A 20,160-nucleotide genomic window follows, 5' to 3' on the forward strand; every position below is an offset into this window, starting at 1 on the left:
GTTGTAGCAAAATCAAACCGTCCTCAACGGGTTAACATTTTAACACCTTTTCCCTTAGGTACGCTAAAACATTGCAATCTTCTGATCAAGATAAGACAGGTTTATCTAGAGGTATTTAGATCAAAACTCTTCTACAGTCATTTACAATGAACAGCGGTCTTCCATACAGACTGATGGCATTTCATACCATATAACCTAAAGTACAAGCTCATCTCTGAACCTTATGATCTATCTTGGGACCGCTATTCTGTACATGTAATATGAATGTCCAATAAATGGCTTCTGAGAATACATAAAGGTCAGACTGTTTCAGTCAGTGTCCTTATCTATGATCAATGAGTTCAACCTGTATAATGATTACCAACACTCATTTCTGAAACTTGAGATCTTGGCAACATGTTTCTGGACATGCAATATGAATGTCCAGCGTATGGTCACTGTCCACGTGAAGGTTGGATTGCTTTATACATTTGTATATATCGTTGCTGGGGTGACAAAACCTCGTATCTCAAAATTGTCAAATGTTCAGGAGAGCGAAAAAACATGGCGGCCAAAGCACTATAGTGAATGGGAAAGCCTTCTCTTTGACATGTCATGGTGGCTTCATTTTTGGAGTAAGACAGTTAGGATTTGGCCAAGACATCACTTGACCCATTATTTGACCATTTAAAAAAAAAAAAAAAAAATTGACATTTTTGAGATATGAGGTCTTGTCACCCCAGCGACGATATGTCCTTACCCGTGACCGGTGGGTGCGATGAAGTAGAGACAAACGTGCACTCTACTGTCTGGAATGTGTTTCTTGCGGCTGATGTTGATCTCTTCCGAAAGGTACTTCTCGTATTGCTCATTGATGTACTCCTCGATTGGGATCCAGCTGTTTGGATGGTCAACAAAAAATAGATGTTACCTTATCAAATCTGGCCAGAAACTACATTTCTGCGCTTTGATATTGCATGTTTTTACTATGATTTTATCATTCGTTGCTTGTGCTTCATAATTTAGAAAGAAAAAACTTTTCATCTCAGCCCTATTTTGGTCACATACCACTGCTTATTATGGTTGCAGAATTATCACAAGCCTTGATTTAGATCCTGTAATCTATACTCAATCATTAAATTGGCAACAAAAAAAAAACTGAAGATTGAAGATAGGGTTTCTGTTTACAATTAGTAAATGTTGCTACATTCAATTTTGTCTAATTGTGTGCAGATTTAAAAAAATTCAACCATTTCCATCTCATCTTCATCAAAACTAGGATATAATATATATGGTACAATTCAGGGTTGCCAATTTGATGACACTAAGATGATTTTCTTCTGTAACACAAAATTGTAATTCCTTCTCATTACTTTGCTGTTCTCTGACCCCTATAGTTTTGTATACTTCCATACCCGAGGACACATCCTTCTGCTTTCTTCTGCAGGTTTATACTTTCAAGGCACATGACAAAAATCTAGTCATGCACTGATGCACTTAAAAGATTAACGCCTCCTTTCTACTAATAACTCAAGTGATAATACATCATTTCTAATGCATGTAAGGTAATCTAAGCCTCCAACAAGAGAGTATTTCTACTGCATGTTATAGGGAATTCTGGGACAGACAATTTGTTGAGTTAATTTCTTTACTCAAATGAGCATAAACAATTATTTCTATTAAAGACAGGAAAATGTAAATCAGTATGCTTCAACATGTTTCTATCTATGATCAACATAACAGAAGATAAGAGATACAGTGCAATAAGAAAGAGGGAAAAGTTTTACAGCTTAAAGTTGGAAGATATCACTTAATATGTGGAGGATTCAGAGAGATCTGAGCAGAAAAAATGGACCAAAGAATTATGAAGCACGAGTTATCCTACACATCACAGCAGATCCTCAACATTCAAAGGCTTCAAAAAGGTTTTAACTTCAGGTATCTATACATGTAGTTATCATAGTAACACTTGAGAAATGGTCATTTACAATTTGTCTACCTACTCACCAGTTTTCATTGTTAATGTGATCCCCAAAGCCTGGTGTGTCTGTCACAGTCAACTTCAACCTCACACCATTCTCTTCAATGACTGTAAATGATACACATTATATGATACAGAAACATCAATTAGCATAAGGTATAATTCATCCAATGAGGGACTAAAGGACATAAAGTACCCAGATATGATACTTTGCCACTTCTGATAGCTAGTGATGCACCATCATACATTTATATCATTGAATGATTCTACTGCAAGGTAAAACTTTTTTTTTTTTTTTACTGTACATGGCAAAAGAAGAATCTTGACATATTCAACTGATAACACTATGCATGCACTTTAGTTGGTTCAGTTTTCTTGATGTTGTTGTATGATTGCTTATGAACCACACATGGGATAAAAGAAAACTGATGACACACATTAAAAGCTGACAGAGATGACAGAACCACAAGATTGCAATAGGATAATAATGTGACATCTCTCTTGTCAATTCCACACATGTTGCATTCATATCAGTATGTACTTCATATTCAATTGCATTCTTCATGACATTTACAGTTTTGGTTCATTACAATTGTTGAAAGAGGATCAGGAAAAAATGTCCAAAAAACTGTTTAATTCTTTCTAAAGCAACACAGGTATGATTGCTTAAAAAAGAAATCCAAAAACATTAGAAGACAGGAAATCATAGCCAAAAAAGATCATTCTGAAAAGTCTTACTAAGCAACTTTGATGATTGTAAACACTCAAAACATGTACTGTCACATACTTTTATCACGCAGCAGTCTATAAGGAAATGAAAGGTGTAATTCTTTATCAGCGTTGACCTGACTTCCTACCAGCCAGCTGGTCATCATTCAAACTTTTTGTATGTCTTACTGCCCACAAATCCTGAATGCGGTTGATAATGGTATTGTAACTGGGCCAGTACTTGCTATCATTAGGATGATTAATGCTGATATACCGGCATGGTGACGCTGTCTGTCGCTATAACACTAACACCACTCCTTCCATATCATGTTATTACAGTAATCACAAGCGAAAGTAACATTGATCAATGTCCACGTTCATACAGAAGATTGTGATCACTGTATATTGAAATACCAGTCTGCAGTTACCATGGCAGCCAGGAAACAGCCAATCAGCTGTCAGTATCTAACAAAGTATCTCAATCAAAGTCACTGCAATCACTGGAACTTACAAATAATTATAATCACCTTTATTCACACTTAAGCCCCTGGATATTAAGATATGACAAACATTTTAACGATCGCCCGTCACTGTACAGGCATGCTAACCTGGAAACATTGAACTGCACATTACTTGAATATGAGACCATTCTGAAGCAAATAATTTTCACACAACAATAGATATATAATCTACTCTTAAATGGATCCCACTAGGATTAGAACAATCATCCCCCAGCATTCCCACTGATCAGTTACTATCCATCCCCTTTAAATGTATGTCAATGCATGTTTAAAAAGGATTCCATGATGTGAGAATTATATCCAGCTTTTTCCACAATGAAGATTCTCTCTTTGCCTTTGTGTGCCATATCCTAAATATACTCCAGGGGGAAAACTTGGCTTTTACAACTGTTAAGGGTGACATTGAGCTTCTGTTCAGAGTCTAATCCAAGTTGAACCCACTGACTCACAGGCTCCCCTCTTTTCCCCCTTCTTTGGTGGGGTGATCATGGCAAGGTGGGAGGATAACCTGCTGATAGGAAATCATGGCTGCTAACTTGCCATTTTAAAGAAAAGCACTGTCTGCGCAGCTGATGTACAACACTAATCTTTCTATCTTTACACTGGTGAGTGCACTAAATTGCCTCATTCACCAGTCTGATGTTTTGTTTTTTATATATTTATTCAACACATAAATTTGTGATAAATATGTTATCCAGATATTGTTCATATTTTTATATAACTATCACTAATTTGATATATTTATTCATTTGTATATTTGCATATTACACTCAACAAGAGTTTGATTTATACATATACAAATTAAATTTCCTTTAATACCTAGAGTAAAAGAGCAAAATCTCCAAAGTAAACTAATCAAACTCTCTCTCTCTCTCTCTCCTTCCACTTTTTTACCTTTCTTTCTCCTCACCCTCTTTATCTCTTACTGAAACCATCCAAAAAGAACGCACATGATAAAAACATGCTCGAAAGATTTAAAGTACAGGGTATCAACAAACAGATGATCAATCTGTTTAAGCCGGACACGAGCTGAGACACCAAAGGTTCCTCCCACCTACCATGGCTGATGGACTTGACTTCCACTGTCTTGGGGATCGGTGGGGGACACTCCTCAGTACCCTCCGCCTCCGCACAGGACCGTCTGGAGATCTTGGCCTTGAAGAGGGTGTTGACCAGGGTGGACTTTCCCAGACCACTGGCCCCTGTGCAGTGAATATAGTGATAGATCAATGGATGAATAGATAGACAGATGAATAAATCAATAGATCAATAGATCAATAGATGAATAGATCAATAAAGGGATCAATAGATGAATAAATCAATAGATGACTAGATGAAAAGATAGACAAAGAGGCAGAGAGGTAGAAAATTGAGTAGGTGGATATGTTGACAACAGCCACGGACACATGTGGATAGATACAACGTAGATAAAAAGAAAGTATGCGGATTCACACATGAATCTACAGTATAAGGATATGTAGGTGGAAGAAAAGCAGCTAGAATGCATCAAAAGATAAGGTAACACATAACATTCTTTCATACACTTTAAAGGGATGGTACAGTATTGGTGGAGATGAGAATTGGGCTTTTAACTTTCAGCGAGATACCAAGAAAATTATAGTACAGAGCATACCATTTTAAGAGGAAGTGAAAATATGTTTGATGAAAATCGGGTTTGGAATGACTGTAACATCCAAAAACAAAGTAAAACAAAGCGATCGTAATAAAGTGTGGGTCCCACACTTTATCAGAATCGCTCTTTTTAGGATATCTCAGCCATTTCAAAACCAATTTTCATCAAATAAACGTTGAATTCCTCATAGAATGACATGCTCAAGTTTCATTTAAAGAGGTTTCTCAGTATCTCACCAAAAAATGTTAGAAACCAGAAATTAGGTCTCAACCAAAACTATACTTTCCCTTTAGGAGTTAAAGAAATTTTGTTAGAGAAAGAGATATAAAACAAGTGACCCACGGGTCTCACCTGAATATCACAAGTTCACCTTTCATTCAATCACTAATCTATAAACTTACACATAGCACTACTGTAGCTTATCACTCAATACAAGCTTAATACAATATGAGAAAAGAAGATCTGAAAAGATTCCTTAATTTTTTTTTTTTTTGGGGGGGGAAAGAGTTTTGTCTCTCTCTGACATTATTTGCAATGGGAAATGTCATCAGAAATATTGCAATATCTGCAACACAAAAAAAAAAATCCCCCCTCTAATGTTTATATTCCTCCCTGTAGCCATACACAGACTGCATGTGCAGCCAGCTGACGGGCTGCTCTGTGGTGTTATGACATACAGTTACAAGATATATCTACTGTGTGAAGCACACTGCTAGGTGTAAGTGCAAATGTACATTGCAGTAGCAAAAAAAAAAAAAAAAAACAATACAAAACTTGTATTTTTTTTTTTGCTTCAAAGTTTTCATTGCAATGTGAAAGGAATGCTAGCATCCTCATTTTTGATGTCATATTTTGAAATGAGAATGGACCTCTAATCCCAATGGCACCCAAACAGAAATTCCCCATGTGTGAGTATAAAGTGCTCACAATCATAATCTGAAACTGAAGGTTGGCCGAGAGCAACATTCTTCTGAATGAATACTTGGTGAGAAATGTGACTGGAATGAAGTATAAAGCAAAGTACAGTGTGGAGTAACCTTGGGGCAGGAAACATTTTCTGCATTCCAGGCAGGTTTGAAGAAAAGAGCTACCGTTGTACAAATGTTGTTGCTATTGTGTCTGTCTGACGCAATTGTGTTTGTTTACTTAAGACATGTCTATACTGTGCCCTGGATCATTCTAATTCTGGAATGATGTCCACAAATCCGTGACGAATGAATAACATAGTATCCCTGGAACATTTAGAGAAAATCATGCAATCTCATTGTTCGAGAGCTGTGTATTAATTTTGCCTCACCTATGATCTGCCACTGCTTATAGGTTATTATATGCCCTCCTAGCAAGAATTCATGCACTATGCAGGAGTTTGTGCACTCAGTATTACAATCGAGATGCATATTGGCTGAGCTAACGATGCATCCTGTGATTACTGGAAGAATGGTTTGTATAAAAGGAAATTTGGTGTGTTGAAACTTTGCTATCAGGTTATGATAAAAAAAAAAGATTGACAAAAAAGTCCCTAGTTCTATAAAACAGATGATGCACATATATATGTCTTTTTATGTGTCAGTAGGAACAGTGTGCATATATGTTAAATATGGAATTTGGTCTAAATCCACTTGGCGAAGATTCCATAGTCATCCCTAATATGCGAACAATTCCTACTGATGCACAATCAGACATGTGCATCATCTGTTTTATAGAACTGGGGACAGACCTGTGCATAATTTGTGAACTGCCCTGAATGTCCTGAACATACTCCTCTACCAAATGTCATAGATGTAATTGCCTTGATTGCTGACACTCAATGCACAGTCTGTCTTCTCAACACATCTATCTAGAATTTATCAGAATTAACTGGTGGGAATTCATTCCCCTGCACTTTGCGTCAATGCAGGCTAGCCTCGATTTCGGCGGATTTGGGGCAATTTTCTGACGAATGGACACACCGATGGCTGCGATCGCACCCAATTATGGGGCACAAACATCCAAATATCTTCAGGGTAAGGGGTACGGTCACAATACAGCTCAAATCAGTTAATGGAGATCAAGACGCGCTCAGATCTTCCCGCTTCTTTGAGGATGACCTCAAGATGAAGAAATAGGAGTTACACTGTCTACTGTACATGTACCTCAAACCCCTCCCTCTTTGGTATCCCTGTCACAAATGCACCCCTAATTATCCCCATAAGAGTAATGCAGACAATTCAATAAAAATTGCATTAACAATTTTTGAAAATAGTGCACACAGTTTCTTTTTCGTCCGCAAATACCCATATGAAGAAAAAAAAAAGCCTGGAAAAGATGGATTATCGTCATGGCAACTGCACATGCCCCTCTGATAATGCAGATACTCATCCGCATAATTGAGTTTATGAGAGGGATATGGAGTCTCCACTGGCTACCTCTCAACTTTCCTTCCCACTGAATGTCCCAGCGAGTTAGAGGATCATTTTTCCCATTACAGGCTGTATGATGATTTCCTTGCATACACTGTATAGAGTCAGTGCAATGCAGGCATTACCTCAGTAAATATTCTTGTAGATGTAAGCAAATATTTGTACGCAAATCAAAGTTAAAGGTTGCCAGAATGACAAGCTGATGTGGAATATTAAAGGATAGTGTGTTATCAACTGGTATGGTTTTGCCTCACAAACCTTGTGAATACATACATGTAAACTAATTTACCATTACGCTTCTTCTGGCAACATGCTGTAATGTGTGTGTAACAATGAAAGTCTAAATTCACGCACAGCCACATTCCAACCATTAATATAGGCCTATGTAACATCAATAATGACCATATCTCAACTTTCACAATGAAATGTTTCAATCCGTCAAATCAATTACTCTAAGCCTTGAAAGTACATCATCTACACCTATGTTCTCTTTTTAAAACTATACAATTGATCAAGAGCAGTGGAATAACACATACGAAATGCAATGTGCCTTTTGGATCATTGTGCACAATTCAATATGCCTGATTTGGGTTGTAGGGCAAGACCCTTCTCCTGACCCTAACCATAATCATAACCTTGAATCTAATCCTACTCCTAACCCAAACTCTTCCCCTAAACTTAACCCTAACCCTTATCTTTACTCTGACCTTATCACTAGCCAGTATTTAGCCAGGGGGTGATTGTGGGGGGGGGGGGGGGGGGGGGGTTAATTGCTCTGATGCGCTGATTTACAGTACAGTGAAACCCCATTATAACGAGTTCGGTTATAACGAGGAACCGCTTATAACGAGGTGATCGCGTCGGTCCCGTTTTCCTTTGCGTGTAAACCTATGGCAGAACGAATCGGTTATAACGAGCTCGGTTATAACGAGATTCCGGTTATAACGAGGACAATTTCGGTAAATCATGATAAAGAAAAACATAAGCATTTTGATCGGATATAACGAGGTTCCATTTCTTGACCAAATTGCCGCTTTCAAACACGCGACAAATGAAACATTGAAAACCGAATTCACGCTATCCACGTCTTTTCCCGTTTTGAAGAGAACCGTTCCTTCCATGTTTTCTTCTTAATCACGCGATAAGACACAGGAATACCTTCCGATGTTCCTACTAAATTATTAAACATAATCATTCGATTTTCTTTTTCGCGAGAAACGAGTGCGTGATATGAGGTCAGACCACAGCGCAACGAGAAAAAAAAAAATAGATAACACATTCAAAAACTTTTCATGTAGCGACAATTGTGACCAAAAATGGACAACTGGAATGCGTGTGCAACTCATTATTATATCCTTTCCAATTTTAGTTCCGACTTCCAGTTCTTTTGCTGGTTTTTAGCAAATATGAGTTTGGATGATTAATGCCGAAATAATAAAATCATCGCCCCGATCCCGCCGGGTGACAGTAGCGTTAAAATAGTTGAGTAACGTATGTTAACCTACTTAATCGGTGTTCAGAAAAAGAAACAAACGCATTTATTGGTTTGAATAGATCTGGATTTGTTCATTATCATTTAACAAATGATAATTCGAATATGAGTGTGTGATCAAAGCAGAAATAATTAGTGAAATCATCGCGATCCCGCCGGGTGACAGTAGAGTACATATAGTTGAATAACGCATGTTAAGCTACTTAATCGGTGTTCAGAAAAAGAAACAAACGCATGTATTAGTTTGAATAGATCTGGATTTGTTCATTATCATTTAACGAATGATAATTTAAAAATGAGTGTCTATGATTAAAGCCAAAATAATTGATGAAATCATCGCGATCTCGCCGGGTGACAGTAGCGTAAAAATAGTTAAATAACGCATGTTAACCTACTTAATCGGTGCTCGGAAAAAGAAACAAACGCATTCAACAGTTCAAGAACGGATGTACAAAACGCGAAGAGATTTTCGGAAGAAAATAAAGAACGTATTTTTAATCCCTTCGAGCGCAACGATCATACATTGTATAAAAATTACAGCCAAATGATTCATGAAATTATCGAATTCCCGCGGTAAACAACGCACTTATGTTACTTTGAAATCATCGCGATCTCGCCAGGTGACAGTAGCGTAAAAAAGTTGAATGACGCATGTTAACCTAAATCAGAAAAAGAAACAAACACATTTATTAGTTTGAATAGATCTGGGTTTGTTCATTATCACAATTTCAACACTGCATTTCACAATGGTGATTTTTTTTCTTTCTTTCGGAATGGTCTACCAGGTACAGAATTGCGTAAAAAGGATGACAACCTCCCACATTCAATCCTGTCGCATATTTTTCAAGAATGGTCGTACAAAACGCGAAGAGATTTTCGGAAGAAAATAAAGAACGCATTTTTTATCCATTTGGGTGCAACGATCATACATTGTACAAGATTACAGCCGAAATGATTCATGAAAACATCGCATTCCCGCTGGGCACCAACAGCGTAAAAATACCTAGCAAGTTACGGTAAACAAGGCCTGTATGTTCCTCTATATATTTGCGCTGGTGTTTATTTGAAAAAGCTTAACAAACAAGAATTACAATAAAGAATTAACTTATCATTTCAGCCCCTATTTCTTCGTCTAATTCACAAATAATTTCCCTTTATTCTCTCAATAATAACGCTCAATAATTGTGTAATAACAACGCAAAGGATATGTTCTTAAGTTTCATTGATGGGTATATGACGTCATGCTTATGTTTTTCGTTGTTTTTGATGCGTACGGTTATAACGAGGTACCGGTTATAACGAGGTAATATTGCCGGTCCCACGGACCTCGTTATAACGGGGTTTCACTGTACAAATGTATAAAAAGAAAGATAATCTCCATCACCCCGCCCATGCCAACAAACCCCTTCCCAGTGCTCACCGACCACCATGATGTTGAAGTCGAATCCCCGCTTCAAGGCCTTCTTCCTGATCTGCTCCTGGATGGTGTCGATCCCCACGTAGCCGTTGATCTCCGTCTTGAGGGAGCCCCACTGGGTCGTCTGAGACATCGCTTCCGACATGATGCCGACAAACTCCGAGAATTTCACCACACCTGTACGCGCAACGAAAAAATAAAAATCCCATAATAAATTCACTGGTGCAGAGCACACATCAACACATCGCCATTAATTGTTCGTCATCAGCAGTATACCTGAAAAGTGGATGAACTTTCCAACAATTTCGCTATAACAATATCAGAGTTTCAAGTGTTAAAAGACAGTCTCTTACACTGTTGATCTGTTTCTCATTCAGCTGCTGGAGATGAAGGGAGCTTTGTATATCACAATCAATCCTCACAAGTAGATTTTAAGGTGTCTTCATAAAGCCTTCTCTACACCTTTACCAAAGTTGCTTCATTTCTCTCCCACTCTGTCCTATCAACACATCTAAAATATGCAGGTATTATCTTGCTCGATATACTGCCTTTAGATCCCCAGTGAGTTTTAATAAGTGCCTGACTGTGTGTCTGCTAGGTGAGACACCACGCACTGCACGTATACAGAGAGAGTAGGCATATTGCGGTCTTGCATATTTAGCATCCTCCAGATTTAAAGGTAGGGAATCCCATTTGCATTCCTTAAATGAAGAGTTGTATAAATACAGTGGTATGTTGAAGAGAGTATCATTTTAGAAACTCCCATAAAGTATTGAAAGTGGAAGGTAACATTTAGTACATTTTTATTGACCGTTAGATTTTGAATTGAATTTTTTTTCGGGGCTCACCGTAAATTCCAGTACATTACTAGGCTACCTTTGCAGACCCATGCACTGCATGTGTGTCCATCATGTATATTTTGTGAAGAAAGTTCATCAAAACTTACAAACATTTCTATATACATTCTTGCCACACACTCGATATGTTATTACATCAGCTCTTATACTTTTAGATTTGTGATTATAGATAAAAGATACAGAAGACTGCAACAAAAAGGACTTAAGTGTGGCTGACACACAAAACTACTGAGTAGTTGAGTTTTGTGCATTATTCAAATTGTAGATAACTGTTGACTTCCAAATTTCTCAGCAGTGGCCTAAACAAGTCCCCTGAGGTTCATATTTAATGTTTTGCTGCATTTTGGGAGGTCTGTAAAAGGTATCCCCTACCTTTAAAGGGAAGGTTGCTTTAAAAATGCTTCAAAATGCTTTCAAGTTATCCACTGGTTATGGGAGTGGAGAAGGAAATACATGAATGACAATGCATGTAAAGTTTTATACTTGAGAGGTAATGGGTTAAATGGAGCTTGCTTATGAAACATGTGTACAATGATAGCCTTCCCACTATCTTCCCTTCCTTCTTTTCCTCCCTTTCTCCTACCTTTATTCATTCCTTCTTCCCTATGTCTTGACTGTATAGGGCACCTTGCACCCCAAGATCGATAGCAATATTTTTTCTCTCTCACCATTTCCCTCATGAAAAACAAACAAACAAACAAACAAACAAACCAAAACCTCACCCATTCTTTTAAAAATCTTTTTACTGCCCTGGAAATCTTGACAAATATTACATACCCAGAGCCGGGCTGATTTTACCCAGTATTCATTCACCAACATCAATCCGCCTACTTTGCATTGAAACATTGAGCAATGGAAATGCAAACTTTACGAATCCCTTATAAGATTGTTTACCATTTTGGGTTGGAATGTGCTTTTTACATAAGATTCCAACACAGAGATAAATCACTGCACAAATTATACATGATTAAAGTTTGTCAACATTTCTGAGAACAAGAAACAAGGATTACACTGTACAAACAAACAACCTTGGTGAATCAAATACGCATAAAATAGAACAGAACATCGTCACCAAATTACAGAACTACCAAGGCCATATTCAGAATAGTACTGGACATGAAATAAGATGTGTGGGATCATCATGAACAACAAAAAATAAATGATCTGTAGTTTGAAAGCTTGCACAGTGGTGTTTAATAAGGAAGAGAGGTTTGCGGTAACACCATGCATCAGCTGTGAGTCAAAAGAAGAACCTAGAGAGGGGAGAGTTGAGGAGGGGAGCAACACAGGGAGAATGTTCCTCAATAAATAAGTCATTATGTGAATTGAGAGTATATGAATAAATTGAATACTATTAAACAAGAAGTGAATAGGGGAAATCTGATGAAAGTTAATGAGAATCATTTCAAGATATCCAAATGGGTATATAAGGCCACTTTTGAAACAAACCAATTGATATGTATGTTTGTATGATGTGTTTTCATAATTTACTAGCAACAAACATTAAGCTCTTTCTTAGCTATGACTAAATCACAATAGTGGCTATGTTTATAAAACACAACCCACTGCATGGTTCTTTAATAAGTATATGAAATGATAAAACTACTCGGATATACATACGGGTTTTTTTATATAATACCATGACAGGTAGTCAATGCATTCAAGCAACTACCAGCAGAATGTTCAGTGCAAGAAAACACCTGGCTGGCATATTACATATCACCCATGGAAGGCAGCATGGATGGGCTTCATCTTACAGTACAAATCAATCAGCCAGCCTATCAAATCAAACATATAACTCTGTAGATGTATCAACTGCCTCTGTTACTATGTATAATATCATTTCTATGCAGTACGAAATATATTCAAGGCTGCCTTCTCAAAAATACAGTGTTTTCTCCCGAATATGCTTGTTTTCAGTTGCTATGGAAACCAGTCACAGGAAATTTGCAATAATGTGATATTGCTAGTGTTCATAACTTAAATCATTGTAATATGTGTACAAGTACAAGTGAGTGGTCTGCTACCTTACAAAGCAATATGTGTACAAAATCATTCAACTGCTTTCCTTTGTAAACTTGCTCACAAAAATGCAGAGTAATATTTCGTGGGGGTAATCAACTACTGCCTGACCCCCCCCCCCCCCAAGAAAAAGGTAATAATGCCAGTGGGGTATGGACAAACGTAATGTTAAATGAAAAGTTATGATATTACAATACCTGTTAGGCTAGGAGCACTCTTGAGCGAGAGATAAACTCCAAAGATTTGTTTCAGAGCAAGAGTGCTCTATCCTTCCCCTGCAGGAGCACATTCTCTGCATCCCGAGGACATCATAACATTGTCCGCCACCCAACAACATCAACAAGTGAACGTGATCTGGCCCATTTTCTCATGATAATCTAAGAAATTTTCCCTTCTTCCCCGGCACGCTTCCGCTGTATTGCCAAGAATTCAGTGAGTGATACGAGTGTAATGAACCCAGTGCATCCTAAAGATAACCTGAGTTCTATGGGACAAAGTGTCAAAGAATCAGTTAGTTTCTACATATGTGACACGTAATAACAATACAAACATGAATTTCTTTATTGTCGTTACATCAGATGTTAATCCCCGTGATGTTGATTATTATACACATCTTTATTGCTAAAGCCTCTCATGAAATCACAGTCAATACATCATTATGCATTGTTTTGAGACACATTTTGCACTGAGAAATCATGATTTTATCCCATCATTGCAGGCAATGTTTTGACAAAAGCTGATATATTTCTGTTATTTTAAAAAAACACCTAAAGTTGTGCTTATTATCAAGCACTCAACAAACTGTAAACAAGGTTTAGGCATAAGAATGTGAATTTTCAGGTGCGAGTTTCTTCACTTTTTCTCCCTCTACAAATTAAATTTGTTAAGATCACACCTGCTGATCTGTAAATTAACAAACATGTCGGAAAAAGGGGAACCAGTGGGACTCGAACCTGTCATCTACAAAGTGAAGAAACTCGCACCTGACCTGAACCTTCACCCCTCTGAATAATATCTTTCTTGCTTTCATTTACTGTGAATTTTTGTTTACTAGATAAACTGAAAGTTTACAATCCCGTTCCTTTATTCTTACAGTGGTTTACATTCTTTTTCCTGCTCCTCGAATGCAAATAATTATTGTCAAGTGGAACAAGGTATCCATTTTCAGCAAGGGTCATTCAGAAGTCATGAATGCCCCAAGGCATAAAAAGTGGGACACCCCTGTCATCAGGTTCAGTTGCTTTCATGGACATACTGCTGGTATCTCATAAACTAATTTTCAATGAAAGAAATCCACTTCAATGCATCTGTATAATCTATGTCAATACAAAAGATTAGGTTTCCAGTAATGTCCCGTACCAAAGAGAAGGTATTCTGTCCCTCTTCAAACATTCGGAAAGTTAATATTATCCTATTCAGGACCTATAATGCGATTGGCAAAGCCTGCAAACAGGTTCTATAAAGTGTATAATGACAGTATACATTCACACATGAATTATTGGTAATGTCTGTGAGCACTATTGTGCCCATTAGCATTCAGTGTGAAAATTTATCATGCCACGTCAATGCTGCACAATCTATTACACGTACATGGGTAGAGATTTTTTCTTAAAACTTTATTCTTGAAGAGGTAATCTGTTATTAAGAGCAATACCATGCAGTCACAATGAATCATGGCTAGATCATAGTGATTACTGGCAAGTTCTAATAACTCTTTAAATATGTGAATCAACCATGCCATTATGATGCTAGCAACTTTATGGAAAATCTCCATAATGCACTGTAAAAGGGGTGGTACATTAATGGTGGTGATGAGAATTGGGCTTTTAACTTTTTGCAAGATACCAAGAAAACACTTGAAATAGTTCAGAACATACCATTTTAAGAGGAGTTCAAAGTTTATTTGATGAAAATCAGGTTTGGAATGACTGAAACATCCAAAAACAAAGTAAAACAAAGTGATTGTAATAAAAGGTGGGTCCCACACTTTATTAGAATTGCTCTATTTTGGATATCTCAGCCATTTCCAAACCAATTTTCATCAAATAAATGTTGAATTCCACAGAGAATTACACGCCCTTTCACATTTCATGAGAGGTTTCCATTATCTCATTTAAAAAAAATGTCAGAAACTTGAAATTAGGTCTCAACCAAAACTATACGTTTCCTTCAAGCCCATCTTCAAGCACATCGAATACACATAAATAAATCAATGCGCATTTGTGCAAAGATATTGGGCCTGTAACTTAAAATATTATCTTTCTAGAAATATACATGTGTATAAACCCTGGGTTTTGTGTTATGAGGCAAATGATAAATCATTGTCAATACAGTCATGCTCATGGTGTTTCCTTTTTCTACAATCCTAGACCAAAATTCTGAGGAGTTACTTTTTACTCATCATTCTTACCAAAAATATTATGTCATGTCCATCACTCCCTGCGTCATCACACACTATATCCTGATTAAACTAGTACAGTTCTGATATTTGGAAGCAAAGCGTGCCCTCCTACAAAAAGTACTTGACTTTTTTCCCGAAAAACCCAGATGCCATGTATGAAAGGTAACAATTTTGGCAACTTTAATCAGATCGTCTCTCATCACTATTATGATATCATCACTGATCCTTATCACGAAATAATATTTCCAGCTACCTGCTGTAGTGATGCTTCTCCACTACTGCTGCGGAGATAGCAATCACAAGCTACAACTGACTAAAAATACAGAGCAAAATTTGATGCCAAAATCCCAGAGTATTCACTGGAGGATGAAGCCAGTTTATAAACTTCCATCAGGATGACCTAAATTTTGGTTAAAATTGGCAAAATAGTGCTGAAAGATGATGTTTTTAAAGGTCATTATTCTCATAATGTTGGAACACACATCCTCTGAAAGTCTGCTCCAGCATACCAGTATGAGCCCTTGGCATTGCTCCATCAACCATTAATGCAGAATAATGTGAGAAATTAGATGCCAATATTTTGCTATAGGTTTCAATGAAAGTGAATATCTTATATTGTAATGCATTAACAAATTTACTCTAAGGAGTTTATTACCCACACTTTATAGACACATTCAACTTTATTTTAATATGCCATTGAAACCTTACAAAAGTACATATACTCCAGTTACAAGTACGAGCCACTATCAAAGAAGTCGGTCAGTTCATACCTCTTCCTCCTTTCAAATGAATGGGTAAATGTATATCATTGCAAAGAACCACTGTGCAATCATTTCATGTTTAAACATCTATCAACAAGCAGATTTACCAGTTTGTATCCTTATAGAAATTCTTGTGAAAGTGAAAGTTTCTTTTCTGGATTTTTTTTCAAGGTTGGAGTCTTTATGACATAAAGTTATATCTAGAGTTGTGTTTCAGCTCAACGCCGATTTCTTGCAGTGCAGACAGTGGAAACCTGCAGTGCGGTTAGCTCTAAACCTTAAAGGTGCACTACAACAAAACATAGAGAGTGAAATATTACATTAACTTATTCTTCTACTTTTGTACATTCTTGCTTATGACACCCATCTAATATGTTAAAAGGGACAATTGCACTTTGCTATTTGAGATAGTCTTTCAATGTTTCACTGCCTAATAAAGTATTAAGATCATATCAAAAGTTTCAAGAGCTACAATTCCTTATATTCCATATGAAATCCAAACAGGGGTACATAAAGAAAAAAAAAAAACCTACACACATACAGCCTGTATATGTCTGTTACGAGTGGGATAAAATTGTTTCAGTAACTGATGATTTACATGTCTACAATGCATCCTTCCCTGATGACAAAAATAAATTAGAAAAAAAAAATTTTCATGCTGCAAAATTGGACTTCCCGAGATGTCTCAGTTTTTTAAAGTTTCCCTGACTCAGATTCTATGGACTTTGGAACACTAGTAAGCCCTCCTTGCACTTTGGGGTCAAGGGTCATGACAGGTAGAAACTTTCAGCAATCAGCTTAGTAACATGAGCATGACGGCCATTAGGGCAGCATATTTCGCCAGAATATCAATAACATGCTTTGATGTATCCGATGACATGCCAGTGTTTGTAGGCAATCTTGCCAGCATGTGTGGCAGACAACATGGGGGGGGGGGGGGGGGGGGAGAGAAAGGGAGAATTTGGGATGCAATTGTCAATTTCGGTTTCTGGATCATGTTCATCAGTCAGACAGTAGAAATCAAACTGTGTGGATTTGGAGCAAGCTGTGCAGCTGGGAGAAGATAGAAATGGGGCAGATACATTCTAGAAAAAAAAAAAAGAAGGGGTGTACCAGAGGGTGGGAAGTATAAAAGTAAAAGGGAGAAAGTAATGGAGTTAATAGGAAAATTGGTTGAAACTGAAACAATCAAAATCACAATGAAGGTAATTCACTGCAGTATTACCCTGCACGGGGAGAAATGTAAATTAGAAACCTAGAAAATGCAAAAACAGCATCAATACCAATCAAATGGATTTAAAGATACTGAGACACGGGTCCATGTCCTTTGGCGATACCGCTAGTGAGCTCATCCGCAAGGCGCAATATCCTCATTGCCTACAACAGAGGGAACTCAAAGCTGTTGGTCCTGTGCATGCTCGCTCACACGTTATATGCATTCAATACATAATCAGCAGTCATTTCAAACAAATGAATTCAAAAGCAAATTTTTAAAATCACAATGGTCTCGTTTCACACCATGTGCATGTAAGTCAAGGGGCTTTCATCAGGAGAATGCCAGAATGGCGTTAACCTGTCGAGGACAAGCTGATATTGCTACAACACACATTTCCCATAGACACCTGACTGAGACACACTCGGGACTCGTCTTTAACACGTAGGTCAATCCAAGTCTGTGGTGTAAGTACCTGCCACCTACTTCTCAAATTAATATTAATGGTATACTTGTCTGATATATGAGATATAACTAGTAGTACGCATCACAAGTGGAATGGATCAAATATAAGGGCACATATCAAATATACTGATAGCACATGTATATATACCTCCTTGAGCACACCTACATGTACAGTAGCTGCAGAGAAAATATTGTATAAAGCCTCAATAGGGAAGTGAGATACGCTTGTGTACATATCATACAATGACTATGAGATGAAAGAGCTGAAAAAGATGAAAGACTATGAAAGAAAGGTCTATATTTCTGCAGCTTCATCACTTCCTCTGCACCGCTGTTCTTTAACACTAAATGATTCTATGACTTTCACTCTAAACAGCATTAACTCTTTCAAAACTATCGACATACATGTAAGATCCCATTAGATTCGAATTCATCCAGACACATTGCCAATGGGATTGAATGAGTTACTAAAGGTAGTTGTCCAACTCTTTCCTTTATCCAATCTATCATCACGCTTCATTTTTTTTTCTTCTGTATGCTGAACACCGTTTTCATGGTTTCCATGGAAACCAATTGACATGTGGCATTTGGTAAATGTTGGGTCATCGTATTTCCCCTCTCTTGTCACTGTCACCTCCTCAGCCTCTGATATCTACCACTCTCGCCAGATTTCCGCAGGGAAATGTATCCTTTGCCTAACTAATCCAACTTACATCCTGGTATCCGATAGTCTTAATCTGAAGACCCTCTTTTCCTTCCTCTTGCATGATATAACATACCAGTTATACAAACTGTTGACTAATATATCACACACTATCTATCCATTATCTCATGTGTGCAACCTCATTGTCATCACTTCTGGACAGGAAGTTAAAGCTGTAAATTCAAGCTCAACATGTGAATGTCCAGCTCAAAACCCACAAAAAGTCACAGATATATGATTCTATGTAATGGACTAATATTAGGTCATTTTGGGTTGACCACCTCAAATCACTATTTATTTTAAAGTTTGTCTTCACTGGCAGAATACATTTTTTTTTTTCTCTACCTACTGTCAAAACTTGGCAGCTTTAAAGCAAAACCAAAATCAAGGTCATGAATTATGGACCATATTTTTTTTTTCTTCAGACAAGCATGCCTGTTTTCACTGGGAAATAGAACATGTCTTTATTGACCCTTCTGCAGAACAAGTTTGAGTGATCCCACTCTTTAAATCCATTTTTGTCCCTTTTCTAAGAAACGGCACCTCTAATAACTCTCTCTTATTTCAATCACCATATTTGAATGAGTTACTAGATTGTCCAATTTCAACAAGTTATATATCATTTTGAAGCTTATAATTTAATCTGGTCCAATTTCAACAAGTTATATCTATCATTTTGAAGCTTAGAGTTTAATCTTTAAAAATACATAGAAAAGTAGAAATCAATTTTCACCTATCTTTTATTTTTATTTATTTTTTATTTTATTTTTATTTTTATTTATTTATTTATTTATTTTTTTTGGTTTTGAATTGGGCGGTCACATAGGTGATGGAGTCCAAGGCACAATACAGTGAGCACCTGATATTTGTCACTTAAACTGTGTCATACCCAAAGTCGGTAAGTACTCTGAGAGTAAATTTGATCTGTTTACCCATATTTCCTCAATGTGACTATAGTTCTCATTGTAGAGTGCATCTGGTTTAAGGAAGAAGTACAAATTGAGCTCATTAACAACCACCAGCTGGACTGGGAGTACCCTCAAACCATATGGAGTTCCAAAAGTATGGAAGTGCAGACTAGGTCTAGTTCCTGTTTCGTTGACCCCCCATCCGATTGACTATATCCCTAAACTCTGGGAGGAAGTCCAAAGTAAACCATCTTAAACATGGATAGGGTCCAGTAATGGATTAATTGTACGATCTCCCAAAAGCCTTCCTGTAGGCATAGTAATTTTCATATGACATACATATAGCTTTTTCTATGCATGTGAACTCAGAAACTTGCTTTGGACAACAGGGAAGTGGGAGAGAGAAATGTTTACTTCCCTGTATTGGATTTAGGTGATGTTCACATTTAAAAGATTCTAAATTGTACATACTATACGAGCTGAAATTTTCGCGTTGGTTTTATTTTCGCGAATTTCGCGAATCGCCTTTGAACCGCGAATCGCCTTTGAACCGCGAAAATAACAACATGCGAAAATAACAACACACAAATAACTCAGTACAGTTAGACCCTCACAACTGTGAAATTAACAACATGCGAAAATGTCCTCCAAGTAGCAATTCGCGAAAATATCTGTACGCGAAAATTTCAGCTCGTACAGT

General features: G+C 37.2%; 1 protein-coding gene across 3 annotated transcripts in view; it reads right to left on the reverse strand.

Moving 5' to 3' along the window:
* The window catches only part of LOC140231972 (neuronal-specific septin-3-like), a 97,012-nt gene that overhangs the window by 13,472 nt on the left and 63,380 nt on the right, over positions 1 to 20,160 (reverse strand). For all 3 annotated transcript variants that reach the window (XM_072312123.1, XM_072312122.1, XM_072312124.1), the window contains 4 exons: positions 10,134 to 10,307; positions 4,248 to 4,391; positions 1,987 to 2,068; positions 740 to 877 (listed from right to left, as the gene is read on the reverse strand). In XM_072312123.1, the coding sequence (XP_072168224.1) occupies positions 740 to 877; positions 1,987 to 2,068; positions 4,248 to 4,391; positions 10,134 to 10,275 (506 nt within the window). In that variant the 5' untranslated portion in view covers positions 10,276 to 10,307. The remainder of the gene's footprint in view (positions 1 to 739; positions 878 to 1,986; positions 2,069 to 4,247; positions 4,392 to 10,133; positions 10,308 to 20,160) is intronic.

Source organism: Diadema setosum, chromosome 8 (genome assembly GCF_964275005.1).
Source record: "Diadema setosum chromosome 8, eeDiaSeto1, whole genome shotgun sequence".
Lineage (NCBI taxonomy): Eukaryota > Metazoa > Echinodermata > Echinoidea > Diadematoida > Diadematidae > Diadema > Diadema setosum.